The following is a 26,221-nucleotide window of genomic DNA, read 5'->3' as shown; positions in this document are numbered from 1 at the left end:
TAAGACAACATATATGGGTATTTTCCCTGTATATATGTAGATGTTTGATTGGTGTCCTCAGAGGATAGAGATGGCATCAAATCCCTTAGTGCTGTAGTTATAGGTGGTACTGATGCACAATTGGGGTGCTGAGAATAAAATCAGGGTCTTCTAGAAAAGTAGACAGTGCTTTTAACCACAGAACCATCTATCTCTGTAAAGCAAGTTTAAAAAAATACAAAAGTGAAATAATTTCATTAATAACTTATAGAGATTTAACATCTAAAATATACAAGGAACTTTACATTTTTGAAGCTGGAGAGAGGGCTAAGTGGATAAGAAAACTTGCTGATCTTGGAGAGGACCTGGGTTCAGTTTCCAGCACACACATGGTGGTCACAACTGTCTGCAACACCAGGTTCAAGACATCCAAATCCTTTTCTGGTCTCAACAGGCACCAAGCATGCACATGGTGCACATGCATGGCAGGCAAATATTCATGTACCTTAAAATTTTTTAAATCATTTTTAAATAAAAGAACAAAATAAAAGTCTTCTTTTAAATAAGAGAATAACTTTTTAGGGGGTGGTTTTGAGGCAGAGTTTCTCTGTATTGTTTTGGAGGCTGTCCTGGAACACACTCTGTAGACCAGCCTGGTCTCGAACTCACAGAGATCCACCTGCCTCTGCCTCCCGAGTGCTGGGATTAAAGGCGTGTGCCACAATTGCCTGGCTCAAGAAAAACTTTTAAATCAAGAAATTGGCTAATCAGTTCTAGAGAACTGTCTCAAAACAAGAATAATGCAGATTAATACTGCTCTGAAATTCCATCTTACTCCAGTGAGACTGTTCTCTATTAAGAAAACGAGTGATAACAAATACTGGTAAGGATGTGGGGAATGAGGAACCCTTAGTCACTATTGGTGGGAATGTAAACTTATATATTCAAAATGGACATTAGTACAGAACTTCTTCAGAAACCTAAAAAATATACCTAAATATACCATATGACCCAATTTTATAGCTCTGAAAGTGATTATATAACTGACTGAAAGTCAGTGTCACACAGATACTTGTACATTTGTGTTGATTGCAGGCCTACTCACAATATGAGTAGAATCAGCCTAGATTCTCACCAACAAATGGATGGTACATGACACAAATTTGAAATCGGATCTCACGTATAGAAACAATGGCAGTTTTGTCATAAAAAATGATGAGCTAGAGCTGGGCAGTGGTGGCACAAACCTTTAATCCCAGCACTTGGGAGGCAGAGGCAGAGGCAGGTGGATCTCTGAGTTTGAGGCCAGCTTGGTCTACAGAGTGAGTTCCAGGACAGTCAGTGCTGTTACACAGAGAAAGCCTGTCTTGAAAAACCAAACAAAAAATGATGCAGTTCTGAAATTTGCACAAAATTCAATAGAACTCAAAATATCATATTTAGTAGATAAGCCCAGGATGAGGATGAGAAATATGAGCTCTTACAGAAGAATAACCAATTAGTCATGATACTTTTGCACTGTATGCATGTATATAAGGTGAGTTTGCAAATGTGTGATCAAGACATTTTGGGTGTGACTGCATTTGTATGTAGGTCTATGTAGAGGCCAGATGTTGATGTCCAGTGTATTCCTTGCTTGCTTTCTAATATACTGAAGCCATAATTCAATGATTTGGCTAGTCTAGCTAGCTGTTTTGATATGGAAGTTCTTTGTGTTTGTTCTGAGGATTGGGATTACAGTCAGGCTACCACACTCACCCAACATATATGTGAATTAACTGGAGAGGCGCTGGACTAATGAATAAGCCCAAGGTTGGGGAATCACGAGAATTAAGATCACAGAAAGCCCCTGATTCAAATTTGGTAAAAGGCAACAGTTTTTTTTTCGTCAAAAATGTAAGTAATAAAGACATCATAGCAGCAAATTGAATTACAATGCAGAGGGATTCTTTCACGTTTCAAAGGAAGAATAGGATTTAACCATTCACCATTCACACTGTAATGGTAGGCTTGGGTGTCAACTTGACCACTTCCAGAATCAAATAAAACCTAAGCTGCTAGGGACTCCTGGGAGGGATCTGAATAAAGGAATTGGTTGCATTCCTCCTCTGGTGATATGGCAAAAAGCTCCAGGGCTTCAGGGAGTGGAACATGAGGATATCATCCAGGCCACCCTCTACCTTTTCTCCCCCTCCTTCTGCCATTTCCTTCCTCCAGTCTCCCCTCCCAGATTCTCTGGTCTTATCACCTTTCCAAACAGCCTGTTAATGTGTCTTGGGAGCTAAGGCAGCTATGGGAGCCATCCATGGCAGGCAGACAACACAGGAGACTCAGGGCAGCGAGGTTCTCACGGGGATGCTGTGGGTGATCACTGGAGTCTTAACCCTCCAGGACCAGTTTCTCTGTTCCAGTAGATGATGGTGTTTCCGAGGGCTGAGATGCAGGTGCCAAGTGGCTCCATGGAGCTGGGTTTCTGCTTCTTGTCCAGTTTGTCTCAGGGGCCCCTCTGGAGATTCTGCCTGGCTCCATTCAGCCCCTAGAGGGCAGAGTTGAGACCCTGACCTTGTGCTCTGCATTGTCCTGAGCCTTTCTGTGCGGTTTGTGAGGTGCATGCAGAGAAGGATGTTTCCAGCAGGGGGCGAGGTGCAAATAGGTGCTCCCTGGGAACACAGTCTCGTCTGGGAGGAAGAGCTGGACTCCAGGTTCTCAAAATACTGTTTTCCTGTGTGGTATAAGTACTCTTTGCTTTGGAAAATAGTTGGAAAAGAATAAAATTAAAAGGTTTTTTTCATAATTAAGTCGAGTTTACTCAAGAAGGAACAATTTTGGGGGCTGTGTCTTTGTTTTTGTCACTGTTCTATTATTGTGAAGAGACACTATGACCAAGACAGCACTTATAGAAAACAACATTTAATTGGAGCTTGCTTACAGAAAGGGACACTGGGCCTGATATGGGCATTGGAAACCTCAAAGCCCACCCCCACTGACACACTTCCCACAACAAGGTCACACTTCCTAATCCTTCTCAAATAGTACCACTTCCTGGTGACCAACTAGTCAAATCTATGAGCCTATGGGGGCTGTTGTCATTCAAAGCACCACATGAATCAAAACAGAAATTAGGAAAGAAATTAAAGACTTTAAAAATGAATGAAAATGAATATTCAACATACCCCAGATTGTATGAAGGCTGCTCTAAGAGGCAAGTTTGCAGCACTATATGCCTACATAAAAATTTGCAGAGATCTCATGCTATAACTTAAGCATACCTGAAAGCTTTGGAATAACACAAGAACACTACACACCAAAGGAGTAGATGGCAAGAAATACACCCAGGGCTGAAATTAATAAAATAGAAACAAAACTAAACAACACAAAGACTCAATGAATCAAAGAGTTGGTTCTTGGGGAAAATCATAGGAGGACAAACCCTTATTCACATTAACTAAAAGGTGGAGAGAGGATATCCAAGTTAACAAGGTTAGAAATGAAAGGGGAACATAACAGACACTGAGAAAATCCACGGAATATTAAGAACATACTTAAAAACCCATACTCCACCAAATTGGAAAATGTAAAAAGAAATAGATAAATTTCTTCATAGGTACCACTTATCAAAGGTAAATCAGATAAGCAAATTAAACAGACCTGTAACTCCTAGTGAAATAGAAGCAGTCATTAAAACCTTCCATGCAAAGCTCAGGGCCAGATGGTTTTATCACAGAATTCTACCAGACTTTCAAAGGAGAGTTAATGAGATACTCCTCAAATTATTCCACAAAATACAAACAGAAGGAACACTGACTATCCAAGGCCACCATTATTATGATACCCAAACATATAAAGACACAACAATGAGCTGGCGGCAGTTGCTTGGTGTGGCACACCTTTAATCTTGGGAGGTAGAGACAGGTGGATCTCTGTGAGTTCAAGGCCAGCCTGGTCTACAGAGCGAGTTCCAGGACAGCCAGGGCCACACAGAGAAAGCCTGATCTTGAAAAACCAAAAAAAAAGAGAGAAAGAGAAAAAAGATCCAACAATGAGAAAGGATTACAGGCCAATTTCCAATTTCCCTTATAAACATAGGTGCAAAAACACTCAATAAAATACTTGTAAATCAAATCAAGAAAAAAATCAAAAAGATCATCCACAACAATCAAGTATGCTTCATCCAAGAGATGCAGGGATGGTTCAACATATGAAAATCCCACCATATAAACAAACTGAAAGGAAAAAAAAACATAGGATGCAGAAAAGGACTCTGACAAAATCCAACACCCCAGATAAAAGTCCCAGAGAAATTAGGGATACAAGGGATATCATAAAGGTATAACATAATAAAGGCAGTTTAAAATCAAAGACATTCTTCTAAGACAAGGAAGAAGACAAGGTTGTTCCCGCTCTCCATACCTAGTCAATATAGTACTTGAACCCTTACCTAGAGCAAAAATACAACTGAATGAGACCAAGGGGATACAAATTGTAAAGGAAGAAGTCAAAGTATCTTTATTTGAAGATATGATAGTATATATGAGACTCTAAAAATTCCACTGGGAAACTCTTATAGTTGATAAACACTTTCAACAAAGTATCTGGACATGAGTCGGGCAGTGGTGGCGCACACCTTTAATCCCAGCACTTGGGAAGCAGAGGCAGGTGGATCTTTGTGAGTTCGAGGCCAGCCTGGTGTACAGAGCAAGTTCCAGGACAGGCTCCAAAGCTACACAGAGAAACATTGTCTCAGAAAAACTAAAATAAAAGTAGATGGACACAAAATTAATTCACAAAAACTAGTAGCCCTCCTATATACAAATGACTAATGACCTGAAGAAGAAATTAGGGAAGCAACACCTTTCACAATAGCCTCAAGTAATATAAAATAACTTGGGCTATCTTTAACTAAGCAAGTGTATGATAAAATCCTTCAGACATTAAAGAAAGAAATTGAAAAAGATATTAGAAGATGAGATCTTCCATGCTCATTGATTGGTAGAGTAACAGAAAAATGGCCATGTTACCAATTTTCAGGTTCATATGGGAACACACACACACACACACACACACACACACACACACACACACACACAAACGAGTGTAGAGAATTTCTGTGAGTTTCACCATTTCCGATTTCAAGCTGTACTACAGAGCTATAGTAATAAAAACAGCACGGTATTGGACATGTTGATCAATGGAATCAAATTGAAAGACACACACCTACAGACAGCTGATTTTTGATAAAAAGCCAGAAATAAACACTGGAAAAAGGACAGCATCTTCAACAAAATGGTGCTGGTCAAATTGCAAACTGGATGTCTATACATAGAAGAATCAAAATAGATCCATACTTATCACCCTCAAAAAAATCAACTCCAAATGGATCAAAGACCTCTACATAAAACCCCATACATTGATAAAGTAGAGAACAGCTTTGAACACATTGGCACAGGAGATAACTTTCTGAACAAAACATGGTTATTTAGCATAGGCACTATGGTCAACCATTAATAAATGGGACCCCATGAAACTGAGAAACTTCTGCATGGCCAGAAGTGGAAGCCTATAGAATTGGAAAGTATTTTCACCAACTCCACATCTGATAGAGGACTAATATGCAAAATACATAAAGAACTCAAGAAACACTGATCTATTGCCCAAGGTCACAAGGAATGTTGAGGCCTCCTCACTGACACCCACGTTCAGGGTGTCTGGATCAGTCCCATGCTGGCCTCTCAGCTATCAGTCTGGGGTCTATGAGCTCTCCCTTGTTCAGGTCAGCTGTTTCTGTGGGTTTCACCTGCCTGGTCTTGACCCTTTGCTCATCACTCCTCCCTCTCTGTCACTGGGTTCCAGGAGTTCAGTTCAGTGTTTAGCTGTGGGTTCCAGTCACCAGGCTTCCTGTCTTGGCTTTCCTCAACAGTGGACTGTGATGCAGACATGTAAACCTCTAGATAAAACTTTTCCTCCCAAAGTTGCTTTTGGTTTTAGTGTTTATGACAGCAATAAAAAGTCCACTAAGACAGTAGCCTCAGTTGTTTTCCATGTCACAACACTTCTGATGTAGTTCAAATGCTGAGATTACAGATATGCACCACTACATCCCAACCAATTTCATCTCTCATCCAATCTTTAGCCAAACTCTAATTCACAAACCAAGGAGACAACTGCAGCTTCATTTATACACTGTGCCTGACATGCGTTAAGTTGTTCTAGCAAGGACCTAAAGCACTGTTCTGGTCACCTGTATATACCCCACTTCCAATCTTGAGTGAAATAGTTTCCTGAAGACCTCCTACAGAGATGTAGCAGAAGCCACCAGGGCTGTAGAGAGAAGAATGTGAAAATCTCCTCTCTTTTCTACCTAACTTTTTATCTCCACCCTGTTCTCTGAGCTCTTCTACCCTTCCTTTCCATTCTTCTCTTTACCATTCTTTCTTTACCTTTCTGCTTCCCGTTTTCTCTCCTCTCCTCCCCTCTGTACCCTTGAACACTTCCATTTTTGTCTGAGCCCCCCACCCTTCCTCTCCTCTCTGTTCCTCTCACTTGTTCTCTAGTCTCCTGTTTCTAAAGTTTTTTTGGTGGGGGAGTTGGGTCTCTGAAGTGGGCAGTCAGAGACCAAAGATGTCTAAAATTTTCTTATGTTTGTAAAGAAAACAAAATTCAGCTTAAGAAACCTATTTTTGATTCTTTGAGAAACACCCATATGTATAAAGTTTTAGCATGTAGCCAATTAACCCTGACTCCTAGAGATGTACTCTTTTCTCCCTTCATCCATAGTTTCAGAGCTGAATGTCCTGAGGGATGCTCCTTCCTTTCCACAGACTGTGGGGTATTCCAGTCAGTTCCTGTGTGCGGCCTCTTCATGGTTTAGCCACCTTTTCATAACACCTTCAAGGAGATTTTTACAAATTTCTGAACATGGGGTCAGGGATTGCTGCAAAGTGGAATGTGCAGGTTAAATGGCAATGGGGTAAAGCATTACTTTGAGCTTCTTGAGTTTTTAGTAGGATTTGTAAGACACTCTTGAAGTCTGTGGTATTTTTGCAGCTTATGTGGAGCCCCTTGGATCTGATGATTACAGAGCTTGGCAAGACTAAAATCCATGGGATGGCCTGCTAGCCAGATGGCTGGGCAGATGATATGGCAGTTCGCAGTTGACTAGAGAACCTGGAAGACCTGACACTGTAAATGAGTTCTGCAGGGAATCTGGACACTCACAGGACCTTCTTTGGCATTCCCGTTTTGTAACACATTCAACTCTGCACATTAATTAACCTCTCCAAATCTCAGTTCCCCTGATGTAGACATAGCTTGCTCTGTATCTTTACAACTACAAGAGTTTTTCCCAGATTCCTGTTCTCTTTCGATTCTGCACTCACCATTTAGAGACCAGAAGCTAAACATTGCTTTGTGTTTCCCCAGGGACTAGTGTGAAGTCACCAGATCATGTTCAATGATGATACGGAAAGGAGACTCATTCCTTGTCCCCAGACACAGGGGTGTTTTCCTGTGACTTCTGGTGCTGTCCTTAAGCTAGTATACCCGTGTAAATTACTGAGGACACAATTACAGAGAACAACAGTATGGCTTAACCACAAAAGCTTGTTTTCTCCTCAAAACTATTTTCTGTGGTGGCTCAGAATCTAGCATCAGTTCCTTAAACTTGACTCCTGTGTTGGCTAATCCAACCACAAATTCTATGCTTCAGGGAGGAAGATGACCTACATTTTCAGAGTCATTTGAATAGAGAGTGGACACTAGTGAGATTTCCAGAGATCTACAAGGATAACACCAACTGGCAAACTAAGCAATAGCAGAGAGACTACATTAATAGCCCCTCCCTGATGATAAGGTTGATGACTACCTTATATGCCACCCTAGAACCTTCATCCAGTGACTGATGGAAACAGAGGCAGATACTCACAGCTAAACACTGAACTGAACTCCTGGAACCCAGTGACAGAGATGGAGGAGTGATGAGCAAAGGGGTCAAGACTGTGCTGGTGAAACCCACAAAGACAGCTGACCGGACAAGGCGGAACTCTTGAACCCCAGACTGATGGCTGAGAGGCCAGCATGGGACTGATCCAGACTCCATGAATACAGCGTCAGTGAGGAGGCCTCAGAAATCTCTGGGGCCTTGGGTAATAGATCAGTGTCCACCATGGCGTACGAATGAACTTTGGGAGCCTATTCCACATGGAGGGATGCTCTCTCAGCCTGGACACATGGGGGAGGGCCTAGGCCCTGCCCTGGATGAAATGACAGACTCTAGAGATCCCCCCAAGGAGGGCCTCACCCTCCCTAGGGAATGATGTGGGGATTGGGCTGGGGGCTGGGGGGGCTGGTGGAGGGACAAGGGAGGAGGGTGGGAGAGGGAGCTGGGATTGACATGTGAAGCATGAATATTTCCAATTTAAATAAAAACATATATTGAGAAAAAAATTTCCAGAGTCACTTCCCTATTTGCATAGAGACATAAAGTGACGGTCTAGACTCAATACTGTCTCAGCCTTGCTACTCAGCCAACACTCTTCTGCAAACAGATAGCTCTATCTTTTGCCTGGGTGGCAACATTCCCCCTCCTATTTCCTCATGTCACTCTCTAGTCTGAGGGCTCTACACTTGGGAAATGATTCTACAATATATACTCAGGGTCTGGGACTAGATACTGAGCACATACATTTCTCTCTCCCCAACTTGTACTATAGTCATTCCCACTGTTCCTGACATCATAATGAATTCCCAACTCCTCTTTTCCTGTGGGAGACAAATACTGGAATTCTGGCGAAGGCCTAACATATACCAGGGTCTCCAGGTTACATGAATACGAGGGTAAGAACGTTGAGATTCCACCTTCTATGACTGTGTATGGTTCAATAGTACAAAGTAATAATTATTTCCATTTGGAAATATTGTTTCAGGACCACTGGTAAATTCTTTGATCAGTGCTGAAGGGTGACCCTACAGCCTCAATGTGGAAGGAGGCATTTTAACACAGATGTACACCTCTTATAACACAGGAGTCTTTCATTTATTCCAGCACAAAATGGTATGTTCTAAAATATAGTCCTTTCTCTCCTTCCTTATCTTTCCCAGAGCTGACTGCTTCATCTCTATTCCTTGCAAAATATACTGGGAGTAGACTGTTCCACCCCAAGTCTTTATCTCAAAGTCAGTCCACAAGTCCTTGGTTGTGAAACACCTGATGGTCTGTTTATCATAGCTATGCCCCTACTTTTTTTTGAGATAGGATTTCTCTGTATTGTTTTGGAGGCTGTCAGTCCAGCCTGGCCTCGAACTCACAACGATCCGCATGCTTCTGCCTCCCGAATGCTGGGATTAAAGGTGTGCACCATCACTGCCCGGCTTATGCCCCTACTTCTTGATGAGAGCTTTCTGTATTAATGTGCTACATTTCTGATCAAATATCAAAAGAAGCAACTAAAAGTGGGAAAGGATTCCTTTTGACCCATCATTGAAGGGAATACCGTCTACCCTGTGGGGAGGCCTGGAAGCTAGGGCTCTGTGGTTGCAGGAGTTTGTGGCATATCTCACTAATCTTGGTCAGGAAAAGGGTCTAGTCTATAGTGTTAAGCCTAATCCCTATGTAACAATGTCTAACCACTGGGTCCCTGTCCAAAAAGTTCTACAGCCTTCCAGAAAATGTAACATGAGGCTTTCTTGGCCCAGATAGGTCCTGCCACCCTTCTCTGCCCCAAAGAAACATGCAGACTCTATATTTGTTATTAAACTGTTGGCAATTGGCTAAGGTTTCTTATTTGGCTAGCTCAGTCTTAATTATTTACCTATTTTCTAATAATCCAAGTATTTTCACATCGTCTTATCTTGCCTGAGATAAGGTCCGGGTCTCTTACTCTGTTGGGGTCTACATCGTGTCTGCTCAGTGTTTTCGCAGAGAAGAGAAGAGAAGAGAGTGATTTCCTGCTTGTCCCTGCTTATATTCTGATTCTGCCTGCTATGTCACTTCCTGCCTGGATCACATGGCTACTTCTCTTTACTACATTTCTCAGAATTCTCCTTGCCTCCTATCTTGCTTTCCTATTGGCCAACAGTGCTTTATTCATCAACCAATAAGAGAAACATGTACAGAAGACTTCCCCCATCAAAAAAACCACCAGTGGTTGATACCCAAAGCTCTAACACACATTGAGTGCACACATTGTTGGGATTCTTTCACTCAACTTCATAATCTGAGGATTCAACTGTGTTCTTTTTTTGACATATTTCATTCATTCTTCAGTTGGGTACACTTATAATGATATATGTGCTGGCACCAACTAATGACAAGGCTTATGGGTGCTTGACATAGTCAGACCAGTGGAACAGAATGTTTGACAGAGAGCATGAAAAATGCTAACACAATGATTGTCACTCAGGCAGAGCAGTGTTTATAGAATGCCCCACAAATGGTGAAAATAATGCATATTGAGTAGCACAAAATGAGAGCAATGGTGATATAAAGGGGTAAGAGAATTACTAACCAATTTTGAACATTGTAAGAGCCAGGCTTTTGGTGGCTGAAGAGATGTCTCAGCAGTGAAAAATACTTGCTGCTTTTCCAGATGACTTGAGTTGGGTTCCAAGAGCATACATCTGGAAACACAACCACACATAAGTCCATCTTTAAGGGATCTGTCAAACTCTCCAGGCTTCATAGGCATGTTCTCTCTCTCTCTCTCTCTCTCTCTCTCTCTCTCTCTCTCTCTCTCTCTCTCTCTCTCACCCTCCCTCCCTCTCTTTGTCCATCAACCTCTCTCTTCATGCACAGAAACAGCATACATATGAACAGACCAACACAGACCAACACACACACACACACACACACACACACACACACACACAGGAAAAGTAAAATAAACCTTAGGAAAACAGAATCAGGATTGAGAGTGTGCTTGGCACAGAACAATAATAGTTCACTATTGGACAATTTCCTTTTGTTTGTTTTAAAGCCCATGATCCTGAATGCTCTTTTCTTCACAATCAGTTTTCTTTCACTTTCCTGGAATTGAGACAAGGAGAGAGAAGGTAAAGAAATGCCAATGAGCATGGTGGTGGTGGCACATGCCATTTTTAATCCCAGTACTTGGGAGGAAGAGGCAGGCAGAGCTACCAGTTTGAGGCCAGCCTGCTCTACACAGTGAGTTCCAGGACAGCCAGAGCTACACAGAGAAACCCTGTTTTGGAAAAAAGAAAAAAAAGAAATGCTAATGAATTCCCACTGACCTCAGTCATGAACTCTTTCCTCTTCCCTGTAAAGCCTGAATACCAGCAGTTAGGAACCCCTGAATGTCTTGGAGGTTTTATGTTAGAGAAGAACATGAGAACACATCTTGTCTCCTGTGCCCTGAATTCATTAGTTCTTTAAAAAGTACAAGGCTCTGGGCTACTGACCATGCCCAGTTTTATCCTATGAGGTTTATATTGCCTGATAAGATAAACTAGGTGTGTGTGTGTGTGTGTGTGTGTGTGTGTGTGTGTGTGAGACAGAGAGAGAGAGAGAGAGAGAGAGAGAGAGAGAGAGAGAGAGAGAGAGAGATTTGTAACCCATGGAAAATATCAGTGTCTTCATGTGTATATATAGGGTGAAATGTGACTCTTGACTCTGTGTTTAGATGCCATACAGGACAGTGCACACTCAAACTGAAGGTGGTGCATGTTTGCCATTTACTCATCATCTATGATAATATACTTTCTTTATTATTGTTTTAGAATTTTATGTGACATACCCTTCTAGGTATTCTTACAAATGAAATCCTGTCCACACAGTCCTGATCTGAAGAAAAAAGGAGATGTCTATAACCTTCTCAGCCATCTTGACTGAAAAGGATACCCTTCACAATGAATGTGTGAAGAGTCCTTGAGTCTCTGTGAGGGGTGAGGTGTTTTCTGGACACAGCAGGCACAGGAGGGCAGAAACCACAAAGTTCTCATCCATATGTGGAAGGAAAAGTCAGAAGAGTAAAGGACATCACAAGAAAACCCACAGAATCAACTAACCTGGGCTCATAGGAGCTCACAGAGACTGAACCAACAACCAGAAAATCTGCATAGGACTGACCTAGCCCTATGTATATATGCGACAGTTGTATAGCTTGCCCCTTTTGTGGCATTCCTAGCAACAGAAACAGGGGCTGTCTCCGACTCTTTTACTGGCTTTTGGGACTCTACTCTCCATACTGGTTGCCTTGCCCAGCCTTAATACATGGGGAGACACTCGGTCTTTACTGCAACTTGATATGCCATGTTTTGTTGATACTCAAGGATACCTGTCATATTCTAAACATAAATGGGGGAGGAGTGGATTGGGGGGTGCGAACAGAGGGGTTGGAGTGGGAGGGGGCTGGGAGGAGAGGAGGGATGGGAAACTGTGACTGGGCTGTAAAACAAGCAAACAAACAAATAAATAAATTTATAAAAGAAATCAAACACTGGTCACTAGAGGGTTGGCAATGAAGAGTTCATCAAAAATAGGTAGGATAAGTACCAAATATAGTTGGAGAGGAGGTCTAAGTTCTAGTGGGTCTTAAAATAATTTACTACCACTACATGCGTTCCTGATGTACTTAGGCGTGTGCATGTGCTACTGTGTGAATGTCAGACAATAAGTTTGTGTAGTTGGCTCTCTCCTTCCATCTTTGTATGGTTTCAAGGGATCCAACTCAGATTGTAAGGCTGGCTATGCAAGAACCTTTGTGCCTGAGCCATGTCTCTCTATTCCAAGCAGCAATATTTCACAGTGCATTTTGAGCATCTTTAGTTCATAAGATGCTGTGATTAGTTATATAATAAAGTATGAGAGAAGGTAGGTCTGGTTTCACAGACCTGAAAGATAATCTGGAGGCAGAGAAAGAAGGATCACTTGTTAAAGAACTACCTTGACTTCGAGATCAAAGCCATTCTGGGCTTTGTGAGGAGATCCTGAATAAAGACTGAAAGGATGTGGGAATGACACACTGGGATAATGGTACTGGAGAAGTACCTTGAGAGATCTATCTCCTGATTTGAAGGCAGGAGGAAGACAGAGCCACTGGGCCTGGCTTGGCCTTTTGAAACTTGAGAGCTCAGGGCAGAGCAACACACCTCCTCCCTCAAAGTCACACCTACTCCAACAAGGCCACATCTCCAAATCCTTCCCACCAACTGAGGACCAAGTATTCAAATACACTAGCCTATGGAGGCTGTTCCCATTCAACCTACCACATTCTACTCCATGATCCTCACAGGCTTGTGCTCATATCATAGTGTAAAACTTTCTTTAATCCAATTTGAAAAGCTTCCATAGACTTTCACAGTCTCAACACAGTTTAAGAGCTCAAAGTCTCTTCTGAGACTCAAAGTAACCTCTTAATTGCAACCCCCTGGAAAATCAAAAAGCAAATTATATTTCCCATATACAATTTCAAGGAAAATACACTATAATTCCAAAAGATAGAAATGTGGGCATCGTGAGGAAATACTGGGCCAATGCAACACCAAAACCCAGTAGGACAAACTCCAAATCCTGTAGCTCTGACGTCAAATAGCTTAGATGCCTACCTCTTCAGTTTTGCTGATTATAACTGGCTCTACTTCCTGTCTGCAGTGATCCTTGGCGGATAATCTCTGAAATCTCCAACATCTTGGGGTATTGAACACTATCCAGACTTCACTTTCAGAGCTCCATGCAATGGTCTCTCAGTGCCTCTACGCAGGGGCTGCCTGCCACATGCTTGGCTTTATAACATTCCTTAACTGTGGAGGAAGATTCTTCAACCCCTTTACTCTAGTACCCTTCCTGACTCTAAAGCCAGTACCATCTGGATGATGTTGCCAAGTATGGCTGCCTGCTTTGGATGGAACCTGGTGCCCACCTTGAATTATAATTCATAAGCTTTGATTTATTGATGCCTTTTATTGACATATAATTCTTTAGGCCTTTTCTTTTTACAACTTGAAAGCTTAGCTGGTGGAGGGCTTGCTCTGAGAACACCACCCCCTTTGTTACACCCTGCATCAGGCCTCCTACTACCTCTTTTAGTACAAATTGTACCTTTTTGCCCAGCTTTCTCTTTTTTGCTGTAGTTCTGCATAAAAGTGGTTGCTGATTGCCACACAACAGAAGCAATATTAGGCTGTCCTCAAATCTCCTCTGCCAATGAAATTGGACCAAAATTCTTTAATTTAGCCTCAGGCAGACTCTTAGGACAAGGGAAAAAGCCCAGCCATATTCTTTACCAAAATATCACAAGAATGTTCTCAAGCCTAATTGCTAGTATTGTTCACCTTTAGGGTCTTAATAACTCACATTGCTCTCAGAACCTCTGTCTTCCAAACTTCTATTAGTTTCTTAGCCCTGCTTAGAGCATTCAGCAGCTTTCCTAGTCTAGCCTCAAAAAGGCTTCCAGATCCCACCAGAGAACATCATGTTGAGGCCAATCACAGCAATATCCTACTCCCTGGTCCAGCTTCTGTCTTACTCTTATATAGCTGTGATAAGATATCATGGCCAAGATAACTCATAGAAGAAAGAGTTTATTGGGGGCTCACCATTTCAGAAGGGAGTACACGACCTTCATGGTGGGGAGCACAGCAGCAGGCAGGTAGACATGGTGCTGGAGCACTATCTGGGAGCTTACATCTTGAGGCACAAACACAAGCCAGAGTGGTGGGGGAGAAAGTCAACTGGAAGAGGTGTGGGCTTTGAAACTTCAAAGCCTTCCCCCAGTGACACACCTCTTCCAACAAGGTCATACCTCCAAATCCTTCCTCAACAGTTCTACCAGCTGGGAACCAAGCATTCAAATGTAGGAGCCTCTGGGGATCATTCTCTTTCAAACCACCACACAGGGTCTCACTATATAGCTGGGACTAGTTTGAAACTCTCAGTGTAGAGCAGGTTGTTCTTGAACTCATAAAGATCTGCCAGCTTCTACTTCCTTGTGCTGAGGGTAAAGGCATACGCCGCTATGACCAGCTAAATTTTCATTTTAGAAATAATTTTCTTTATATGTATATATATGTGTTGTGTGTGTGCACAATGTGTATCCTGGGGACTGTGGAGGCCAGAAAAGGGCAACGGATACCCTTCAGCTGTCATTACAGTTAGTTGTGAGCTGCCCTACATGAATGCAGGAAACTGAACTTGGGTCATTTGGGAGAACAGCCAGTGCTCTTCGCTCCTCTTGAGTGATCTCTTCATCCTCTCAACCTTTTATTGAATCAAGAAATTATACATGTTTCTGGGAAAATGCTTAAACATCAATCCATGTACATGCATCATTAGGTGTATTCTTATGATTTTTTTCCCTTTGCGATATTGTGTGGCTATGATGCCAAGCTGATAGAAAACCCTAGGATACATACAGACTTCTGTATGTATACAGAAGGGGAGGGAAGAGAACATGAGGGTTCAGGAAATTGAGTTGGGGGAAGAATAGAGGAGAGCAAGGAAAGAGATAACTTGATAGAGGGAGCCATTATGGGATTAACAAGAAACCTGGCAATAGGGAAATTCCCAGGGACCCACAAGGATGACCCCTACTAAGTATCTAAGCAATAGTGGAGAGGCTACCTTAAATGCCCTTCCCCTATAATGAGATTGATGACTACCTTCAATGCCATCACAGAGCCTTCATCCAGTAGCTGATGGAAGCAGAAGCAGAGATCCACAGCCAAGCACTGAGCCGAACTCTTGGAATCCAGTTGTAGAAAGGGAGAAGTGATAAGTAAAAGTGTCATGACCAGACTGAGGAAACCCATACAAACAGCTGACCTGAGCAAATAGGAGCTCAGGGATCCCAGTCTGACATCTGAGGAACCAGCATAGGACTGAACCAGGCGCCCTGAACATGGGTGTCAGTTGGGAGTCCTGGGCAGTCTATGGGACTGCTGGCAGTGGAACCAGAATTTATCCCTAGTGCATGAGTTTGGGAGCCTATTCCCTATGAGGGGATACTCTCTCAGTCTAGATGCATGGGGGAGTGTCTAGGCCCTGCCCCAAATGATGTGACAGACTTTGATGATCCCCCATGGGAGCCCTCACCCTCCCTGAGGAGTGGATGGGGTGGGGTGGGGAGATGATAGGGGGAATGGGAGGACAGGAGGGAAAGGGAACTGGGATATGTAAAAAAAGATTGGTTTTTAATTTAAATAAAAAATAAGCCAGAAAAAAACCACAAAGAGATTATGCAGTGAAAGTTTTATTAGTGGTTCTAAGGTCCATGGACCATTTCCTTGGCTGAAGGAGTCTTAGTCATTCTGAGTAGGGCATTCCTGACAGAAATGGAAGTCTAGAAAGTTTTAGATGCCAACGGAGGCATATATTATTAGAGAAACCTTCCTAATGGACGCACTTAAGGAGCAAAATAAACTCTAATCACATGCACACTGTGCATTGTATTCATAAGAATATCCATAGAAAACAAGCTTTTGGGTCTTTGGGGAGATAGCACATATAGGAATATGTTCACATTTAATAATTTTCTTAATAAATAATTTAAATGTTATGAATTTATTGTACAGAGATCCCAGGTTAGACTGATTAAGGAGGACTGTGGAGAAGGATTTGAAATGGTAAGCTTTTGTTTTTTAGGTGAACAATTGCACAGTAGAGGGTGGAATTATAGTCTAGACACAGGGAAAGCCCATATAGCCATAGAAATGTACATCTCAACAGGTCAGCAGGCCCTGGATAGCCAGTGCTATGAAGGGATACGATGACACGTTAGGCGGGCGTACACCCCCTTTGTGATGTACTTCTGCCCCGGAACCCTGGGAACCCCTCCACTCCATTCTTACCTCACTGGCCCCACTCACTTTCCTGAGACATCCTTAGAGACAGACAGTTCTAGAGGGCTGCTTTTCTTTCTAGGGTCAGCTGAATCAAGGCACTTGGTCTCTTTCTGGAGAAAGACTTCCTCATCCCTTCGTGTCTAAGGTAAGTTCTTTCTGAGGGATACCCCAATAATTTAAACCTGAGCAGATAGAAAAGTTAGGAGCCTGTGTAGATCAACCAAGTACTTGTGTCTTTCTTGTGTCTTCAGCTATCTTCAATACTTAGTACTGTGCTGTGAGCTAAACCCTTACCAGGCAATTCCTTAAGAATCCTAGAAACTATAACCATGTGAGAGACTCATGTGCCACTGTTTCTGAGGGAAGCCTCTTAGCTTCACAAACTATATGCCTGGGATTTCCTCCATCCTTAGTGATATCAAATAGTCTCTGTTAGAGGGGCTACTTCCCAACTTCTCCTTGAATAAAGCTGCCATCTTCATGGTCCCATAGATACCTCAATGTCCACTCCCTACAACTTTTCTGATGACTTCAGTTTAAGGACCCCTGTACATTGGGACACCAAATTCACTCTGTCTGACAGTTGGTCCTGTAGATGTGGTGATTCCAGCTCTTTTATCTCAGCAGGAATTCCTAAATTAGCCTAGTAGTTCACACTCTACTTACCAGATCCACCCCTTTTTGGCACAGCAGAGTCATATATCCCTTTCCTTGACCTCTGAAAACCATTACCCGGGGAGACCATTAAATATGTGGCAACCTCCTCACCAACTTTACCTCAGAATACACCACAACATATCTGCACATGTTACAGGATACTGTACCAAAGCCATCCATCTAAATTACTTAATAGGATGATACAGAGAATTATTTGAGCCCAGAGTTTCTCTGTCAGCTTAGCATCATATCCATACTATGTCTTAAGGGGGAAAAATCAAGAATTGGTAATGATGTAGACACATGGATTTAAATTCCAGAAATGTGTCTTTTGTTTAAAAATTTATTGTCTGTTAATTTTTTTAAATAAAAGTTAAAGCATTTATTTACGGATGAAGGAAAGAATTCTGGGTAGAGAGGAGAGCAAGTGACTGAAATTGAAAAATAGAACAATAAATATCTAAGGTTGTCTTCCACATGATAAGTCTACATCTAATGATATGTACCTAATAGCCTCGAGGCCAGGAAGGAATTGATGGTGGGAAGTTAAGGAACTACCAAAGCTGGAAGGAGCTGCAGGAAAGGAGCATGGAAGGTGAAATGTAAGAAAAGAATAATGGTATACATGAATGAGTAGTAGGTCAGGATGAAAGCCATCTTTTGAAATCCAGCCACAAAAGCCAATACAAAATAAAAACATTTACAAAGGAAAATAACTTAATGAAGAGACAGCATTCTTATTTTGTTAGGTGCCAGTTGCCAAGCCTAAATTTTATAGTCAGGATCCACATGGTAGAAAGGGAGAATAGACTCCTGTAAGATGCTCTCTGACCATCACAGACATATGATGACACGTGAATGCATGGGTACACATACTAATACGCCTCAAAAAGTAATATTAAAACATATTTTGAAGTCCATTTGCTGCTTATCTAACATAGACATGCTAGTTTTTACACTGCTCTTTTTTTATGAGACCAAGTCTCTTATATGTAGTACAGGAAGGCCTTGAACTCTCCCCATCTTCCTGTCTCATTACCCTAAGTGCTAGGAACACAGTGTTCACCACCAAGCCTAGCTTCCTAAGAGAATTTGTTCTGAGTTTTGTTCACAATTTATTTTAATTGATATACAATAATGCACATGCAATTAAAATACAGTATGGTGATTCAAGATACGCATGGGTGTGCTTATCAAATATGAGTAATTCATATGTATCCGTACTTATGTATTTATCACTTCTACATTAGTGAAGTTTTATAACCTCTCCTACTATTTTCTGGAAAAACTGGGAAATTAATGCAAGGGCCTATTACATGGTAGGTAGGAGTCCTGTGGGATTTAATTATGTATTGCCCAGTCTGGCCTTGATTTCACTTTGTAGCTCAGGCAGGCATTGAACATAGGACCCTTCTACCTCAACCTTCCAACTACCTTGTTCGATAGGCATAGGAAGGAAACTTTGGCTGCTCTTTTCCTTCCTTACAAATTGATCATATAGAGATATAAACTAGTCACGAAAGTGTACTGCAAAACACCAGTAGGTATCTTCGTCGCTGCATGTTTTGGGCTTGTTGTACTTTCTTCTGAAGGCCCCACCACCCGTCTCCCACTGGCAACCGCTTTAGCTTCTATGAAATCAGTTTCACTTTCTTCATACAGGTGAGAACATGGGACTGTGCTTGCTCAATTCAATATCTTTCTCTTTTCTCTTAATCTCAGGGAACACTGCAGGGCAACTAATCAGGACAGAAGCTTGACCCATTCTCAGAGACTAACTTCATCCATGCTCATAGAATCCAACTAACTCCTAACCACTAATTCTCCCATAGATCTAATCAGGGGTAAGCGATGTCAGGATGAAAAGGAGCACAAGGAAATTTCACGTACTGAGTGTTACTTTCCTCCTTCCTTCTCAGGACATTTTGTGTTGGAAGAAAATCAGATAGGGTCTTCAGAATATCTCTGATCCCGCCAACATGAAAGCAGAGTGTTGCCATGGAGAGAGACCTGCGGAAGAGACTAATGAACCAAAGAAAGTATTTCAGGTATGGTGACCAGGCAAGGTGTGGACAGAAGCAACTGAGTGACCAAGGGCCACTGTAGAGAGATTTCTCAGAGGGTAGAAAGTAGGGACATTCAGGACAAGGACCAAAGTCTCCACAGGACCTCCATAAGTCTCAGAATGTGTTTCTACACACACACATGCTCATCATGTTCTTCTACAGAATCCTTGAGGATTTCAGGTTGGTGATCTAGTACTAAATGCATTTGATGACACAGCCCCTTGTAAGTATGTGTGGGGAGAAAGAAGAAATAAGCAGCACTGAGCATTTCCAGTGTAATTCACATGTCTCACCTGGCCCTCACATTCCCCAGGATCAATTATCTTGATTTTCTAGGTGGACCACCGAGTTCCCCCGACACAGATGGCATTCTGGGATGAATGGCACATATGTCCAGCAGAATAATTGTCAGAATTTCCATTTCCTTCTTTTCTAGCCCTTCCAGGATATTTGTACATATTTTTCGGAGGAAGAGTGGGCAAAGCTGACAAACTGGCAGAAAAGTGTCTACATGTATATGAAGAGAAACTACATCAGAATGACTGGCTTAGGTAACAGGAAGTTCTGGGTTCAGACAAGCCTGGGTGTCTCCCAGTTATTTTCTATGCCACGGTTTCTCATCAGCACGTAGCAGGTCCCTCTCCTGCACCATACTTCTCATTGTGGAGAAATGTTAAGGTGCTACCTGAGCATGCTGCTCTCTCCCATTTTGTTCAGGGTTGAGAGCACAGACCACAGACACTAGAGCTCAGGCCTGCAGCCCACACTTTTCTTTCCTGTAGTCTCTTGTTCTTGTGGGCCTTAAGGTCTGTGCTGCATCCCAGATTCTAGCTGCATTGCCCCTCTTGTCCTGTCTGTTAAAGAACAAGCCCTTGGCCTGTTGGAGCCCACTCCCTATGGTGGGATGCTATGCTCAGTCTTAATGCATGGGAGAGGGACCTGGCCCTGCCCCAACCTATTGTGCCAGACTATGTGGACTCCTCATGGGAGCCCTTGCCCATGAGGAGGAGTGAACTGGGGGTGGGATAGAGGGGAGGTGATGGGGGTGGGGTGGGAAGAGGTGAGAGGGTGGGAGGAGGGTGAGAGGGAGAACTATGGTTGGAATGTAAAAAAAATTAAAAAATGGAAAATAAAACAAGTACTTTGCGTCTTCTTAGGGGTCAAAGTCAACCAACCAGTTTTCATGCGTTGCAAGGAACAGGTGGAAGCGAACGGTAAAGGTGAGTGGTCAGGGAGGGGATGTGAAGATGGCCTTTCCAGGCAAGATGCCTGGTAAGGTCACAGGCATGTCTTTTCTTCTTCAGGTTAGGGCTGTGTGGAAAAGAGTTCATTCAGAGGATTATGCAGAAGACTCTGTCATATCAAAGTCTAAAACATCAAAGAGAATGTACATTATTTTGGATAATAAGTAAATGGCAAATGTGTAACATCTTCAGTTGAAATGTCTTGTACCACATCCTAAACATAGGCAGACAAGTCCCCCTACACACACACATGCAGACACTGTCACAGAGATCACACGTGTGCGTGCGTGCACACACACACACACACACACACACACACACACACACCACCCACACACACACAGAGTGACTCCCCAGGAAAGCAAGTCAGACTGCAAAAGCTCCCACAAGCACTTTACTTGATCGCAAACTCTAGGCCTGTAATTTCTGCCCAGTTTTTGAGAGCAAACGAGAATTATTACACTAGATAGCCCCCCAAAACACTGAACTGAAACCCTTATCCTTCCTCATGCAGTTAATACCTGAATATTCAAATCATTTCATCTGTTAGGTTTTCTGTTATTCCACACCTGAAGGTACAGACAAGTCAAAATTTCCTGAAACCAATTTAATATTATGAGGTAAAGGAAATGTACTCGGATAGGATGAGGCAGTGATGAGGCTGAAGGAACATTTCATAAACAATCATAAGGAGACTTATACAGTGATAATATGGATAATGCCTATGTCATTAGTAAAGTCAAAGACAGTCATGCCCCATCAGCTCCTGCTTCATGAGTGGGCTGTAACTCTCCACTCCAGCATTCCCTAAATTGGCAGGATTCTGAAGTTTGGAAATATTTACTAACAAACAAAACCTTCTGACTTGTCACTTTCCATAGAGAAAGATTCTGAAGATGATTTTTACACACAACAGATAAAACGCATAAAGGTGAGTGTCACCTGTTTCTGTATGAATGCACCATGTTTGTCCTTCAGTTCATGCCCATGTTGTGGAGAATAGGTTTCTTTTTGGCGGTGGATAAGTGTGTAAAATATATTTGATACTTAAAGTGTAAATTTTAATGTAAAGCACCATATGTTGCAAATGCCAATTCTAACTGTATGGAAGTTCATTAGGTTGTCTACACTTTGGGTCTTGTTAATTTGGTATGTGATGTTCTTATTTATTTTGTAGCTGACAAGAGTGACAGTAGATCTTTGTGATATACGTGGAAAACTTGGTGGCAGAGATTCTATTTCAGCTTCTTCCATTATGCCAGGTTGGATGTAATCTAATTCCTGTTCCTTAACATAATTTCTTAATTCTTTTTCAATATGGTATTTTTTAAAAATTCTTTGAGGATTTCATAAAATATACTTTGATCATATTCACACATACCCTACTCTCTCATCTCATGAACATAAAACATCTTTACTAGAAGTGTTTCTCACTTTCCCACACTCCTCAATTTCATGTTTTTGGTTTTTATAATCAACCAAGCCTAATTTGTGCTGTCTGTATACTGTGTGATGTGGAATCATCCACTAGAGTATGGTTGGCCTAACAACCACGCTCTTAAAGAAAACTGACTCTCCCTCCCACAAAAGCCGTCTATCATCAACAGCTACTCACAAAGGGGTGGGAGTTTAAGAGTCCCTACTCACTCCATGCTAGAATGCTGGCAGGCTCAATCCTATGCAGGTCTTATGTGGGCAAAGACACCTCCTGTGACTTCATGAGTGTAACAATCCTGTCATGTCCATAAAACACTATATTGCTCTGGTCCTCCCTGTCTTCTGCTTCTTATAAGTTTTCTCCTCTTCTGCAATGGTTCTTGAGCTTGGGAGGAAGGTGCATGACATATATGTTCAATGTTTAGCTGAGCAATCCATAGACACTTATTTTCTGCAGTCTAACCAGTTGGGAGTGTCTGTATTAGCCACTACTCACTGAACAACAGCACTTCTCTGTTAACGTCTGAGAGCTATCTATGGGTAGAGAGACAGGAATTTAGACGTCAGTTTCTACTACATTCATTTAGCAAAATCATAGAAATGGGTTTTCACTATGGGGTCTGTGCAACCATAGGTTCTTGTCAGATTTACAGTACCAGGCCAGCATTTCTTCAGTCACAGCATTCTAATAACTAGAGGAATGATAATGGGGCTCAGCACAACTGTGCTAAATGTGACATGAGCAGCACTTCACTAGCTCTCTAGTCCATAGCCCAGACCACTGAAACGCACTCATGTCTTCTTTCTTTTCTGAAATCCAGAGTCTGTTCATTCTTTCATCCTGACGCTTTCCAAGCAGGAATCACTAGCTGGCTTCTGCTCTATAAATGGACCATGCACTTTGCTGCTGGAAATTACAGGCCTTTCACTGTGGACTCCTCCCACTGTGATCTACCTTAGAGAAACCCACAGAGACACCTGACTATGAAATGGGAGTTTCTACAGTTGCAGGTTCCAGTCTAGTATAGAGAGTTAAGGGAGCTGAGAGTTAGCAGCCAGTGAGGACAGTTAAAGATTCAATGAAAAGAAGGGGTTATAAGATCACATATTCAGTTTTACTATTATATCATTTAAACATTCCATTTGGGTGTGTTTGGCATGCCTATAATTGCAAAGCTCTGTAGGGTCATTAGACCAACACTTTTCTAGGGTACATGAAGAGATCTTGTCTCAAAACCAAAACCAAATGAAAAAAAAAACAAAAGAAATAAAGAGGGGGTATGGAGAGATTGCTCAGTGGTTAAGGGTATCTGCTGCAGCTCCTGAGGACTAGAGTTCAGTTCCTAGCACCTACATTGGGTGGCTCACTATTATCTGTCACTCCAGTTCCAGAGGATCTCACGCAGTACTCTTGCCTCTCCAGACACACACACCCACACATGTGTCACATATATACAGAGACATGCACACATACACATAAATAAAAATGTAAAATAAAGGACAGTAAGTTGTGTTTCCAAGCTCAGAAACAATGTTCTTTCAGTTATACACAGACTCTCTCATGCATGAATCAGGAAGTTGAATGAAAGGCAGCTTATGATGAGTGACCAATGACACATCTTGATATCAGCAGAAATGGTGCAGGTGCTACCTTATCTAACTTCACATGAAGTGTTCTCACCAATGTCCTGTGTAGTAACACACTTGGCAACACATTCTTTGATACCTTGATCAACACGTCTCCTTTCTGTTTTTCTCCATTGCCTGCATTTGTCTGCACACACTATCATGGTACAGTATTGTCTCCTTCCTTCTATTCACTCTTTTAATTATTGTCCATGTAGTGAAGTACAAGCTTATGTGTGAAGCCTTATATTTCATAGACTGTCTGCCTTTCACAGAACCCATGAATTCCTCCAGTGCTTTTCTTCCCCAAATCATCTTTATTCCACACTTAAACGCACATCTCTTTTGCTTGCATAAATGACAGTCTATGAAGAATATAAAAGCAAACATTCAGTCTCAGAAACATGATATACTAAGGACCTTCCTTTCCCATTTAAGCTCCTGTGTTCTTTTTCACTTAGCTACAAAAAATGAAATACTTCATTAGGCACAATTAGCATGTTATGAAAATCCATAAAAAACACTTGCAAAAGACTGAGCCCTTCAACATTCTGTCACGGAAAGAGGGGTTCACCAGGTTCTGCTCCTCTCGGAGGATATGAAGGCAGTTAACAGTTTCCAAGGGACAAGACCAATGAGGCCCAAAGCACATGTATGTGAGTCTAATTAAACTCATTGAGCCCCATCAATACCAACCACTACGAAATAAAAGGGAATCTAGCAGTGGGGAGGAAGGGCATTGGCATGAGTCAAAAGAGGTTAATGAGGAGGATACATGATCAAAACACATTATATATGCATATCAAAATATCATATTGAAAGTAATAGCATATATAATTAATATATGCTAATATAACCTTTAGGAAAAATGAGATGATGCTTAACCTCTAAGATAATATAGAAATGCTACTGACAGCCTGAACAAGTGCTTTAGTGTTTAAAAAATGCTGAAGAAGGCAGCATGGGAAGAAAAGAACCCAAAATGAGTTCCAGGTGCACTAGGCTCTGGAAGGTTCCAGAGACACCTGCACACCTACGAGAAAGCACATGTTTTGTGAACAGAGAGTAGAGTGACGTTAGATGAGAGGAAATCATGGAAGAAACAATATTCTGGTTTTCCTGGCATGTTCTGGGTGTGTGGCATGGGTCCTGAAATATCCCAGGCTTTTCTGGGTGAGGAGGTCATCCAGCACCAGTTCAGATGTTCAGATGTTAGAATGGGTCTCCATAATCATAATTCGACTTGTCCTTCTGAAAGCCATGCGACACTGGACAAGTCTTCTACATACTCTGGGGTTCACGTCTTAAATCCATATAAGAGAATGATCACAGGGTCCTCCTTCCAATGAAGATAAAATGGGACATCTATACCACATGATGGAGGAGGGGGACCAAACAGTACACTGGATGATATAACCTGAAGTGGCCTTTGGTCTGTACTGCTGTATAGCTAACATCTCAGTCTTTGTGAGTCAGCAGATATAAAAAACAGGCAATGGAGAAGGCCTATGGGCTCATGGGAGGAACAAGCCCTGTTCTTTTCTGACAAAACAAGGCCCTAAACTATCTAGCTCTCATGCACTAATCCCTTCCTATTTCAGGAGTCAGTACCGTTCGGGTAAATGCCTGGAGCCATCGGTTGCGGGAAAGGAAGACTCGAGTGATATATGAAGAGATCAGTGACCCCGAAGAAGATGATGATGGTGATGATGACGATGACAACAACGATGATGATGATGATTATTGAATATGTAAGTGGTCCTTTGACACATCTTCCAAACCCAGAATACACACTTTTCTCGTATGGTATTGGATCAATCATCTACTTGTAGTCCTTTGGGGTGCAACACTGAAGCTGAAGTAATATGTTATGTTTCCTTTACTGTAAAGCTGGGTTATTTGGAGACCTTCCCTACCCAGGATGCTGTGGGTTCCCCAATCCCAGGTCAGCTTTCAAAGCACAGGCCATATCTTCCTTTGACTTAGGAATTCATGTAGGCTTTGAAGGACAGGAGGAAAAGACCAGTGAGTAGGCAGTGTGAACTCACTAGCATTTCTTTTCTTTCTTGTCTCAACCACAGAGAGTCAAAATAAGCCCAGGATGAGAAGAATGTGGTGGAAATTCAGTATCAGAGCCATAACTCCAAAAGCCTAACTATAAGTTATATGTAGAGATATACATATATTTACTTATTCCATGTTTACTTAATAAAATTTATTGTAGTTCTAAGAGCCAGGCATCAGTTTTCATATTATTTGTCAAGTGTTCTCTTAGCAATTTTGTAGGATGTGTCAAGCACCCTGTCAGAACTTTGTCCCAAGCCTTCCCTATGTATTATTGTCACTGTGTCAAGTCTCATTAGAATTGTTTTTCCTCTGACATGCCATCTTTTTAAAATTTTAATAAATATATTTATAGCC

General features: G+C 41.9%; 1 protein-coding gene and 1 long non-coding RNA gene across 2 annotated transcripts; one reads left to right on the top strand and one right to left on the bottom strand.

Annotated features, from left to right (window-relative positions):
* Positions 1–1,183: 1,183 nt before the first annotated feature.
* LOC121135224 lies at positions 1,184–20,529 on the bottom strand. The gene is made up of 4 exons (XR_005872433.1): positions 19,318–20,529; positions 10,860–10,999; positions 10,482–10,593; positions 1,184–2,724 (listed from the first exon to the last, which is right to left on the bottom strand). It is a non-coding gene; the product is annotated as an uncharacterized LOC121135224 (long non-coding RNA).
* On the top strand, positions 19,970–25,994 carry LOC121135223 (protein SSX1-like). Its single transcript, XM_040733708.1, has 6 exons — positions 19,970–20,044; positions 20,651–20,713; positions 21,619–21,668; positions 21,915–21,999; positions 25,402–25,551; positions 25,882–25,994. The coding sequence occupies exons 1-5, from the start codon at positions 20,005–20,007 to the stop codon at positions 25,545–25,547; spliced, it is 384 nt and encodes a 127-aa protein (XP_040589642.1). The 5' UTR covers positions 19,970–20,004; the 3' UTR covers positions 25,548–25,551; positions 25,882–25,994.
* The last annotated feature ends 227 nt before the right edge of the window (positions 25,995–26,221 follow it).

Source organism: Mesocricetus auratus, unplaced genomic scaffold (assembly GCF_017639785.1).
Source record: "Mesocricetus auratus isolate SY011 unplaced genomic scaffold, BCM_Maur_2.0 Super-Scaffold_100033, whole genome shotgun sequence".
Lineage (NCBI taxonomy): Eukaryota > Metazoa > Chordata > Mammalia > Rodentia > Cricetidae > Mesocricetus > Mesocricetus auratus.
The sequence above is the reverse complement of the archived record's forward strand: the minus strand, read 5'-3'. Positions and strand labels throughout refer to the sequence as shown.

Excerpts from the sequence above, each read along its gene's own strand:
- LOC121135223 (XM_040733708.1), top strand. The coding sequence starts at position 20,005 with ATGTATATGAAGAGAAACTACATCAGAATGACTGGCTTAG. Across the intron at positions 20,045-20,650 it reads CATCAGAATGACTGGCTTAG|GGGTCAAAGTCAACCAACCA; the intron begins GTAACAGGAAGT and ends GCGTCTTCTTAG. Across the intron at positions 21,669-21,914 it reads AACAGATAAAACGCATAAAG|CTGACAAGAGTGACAGTAGA; the intron begins GTGAGTGTCACC and ends TTTATTTTGTAG.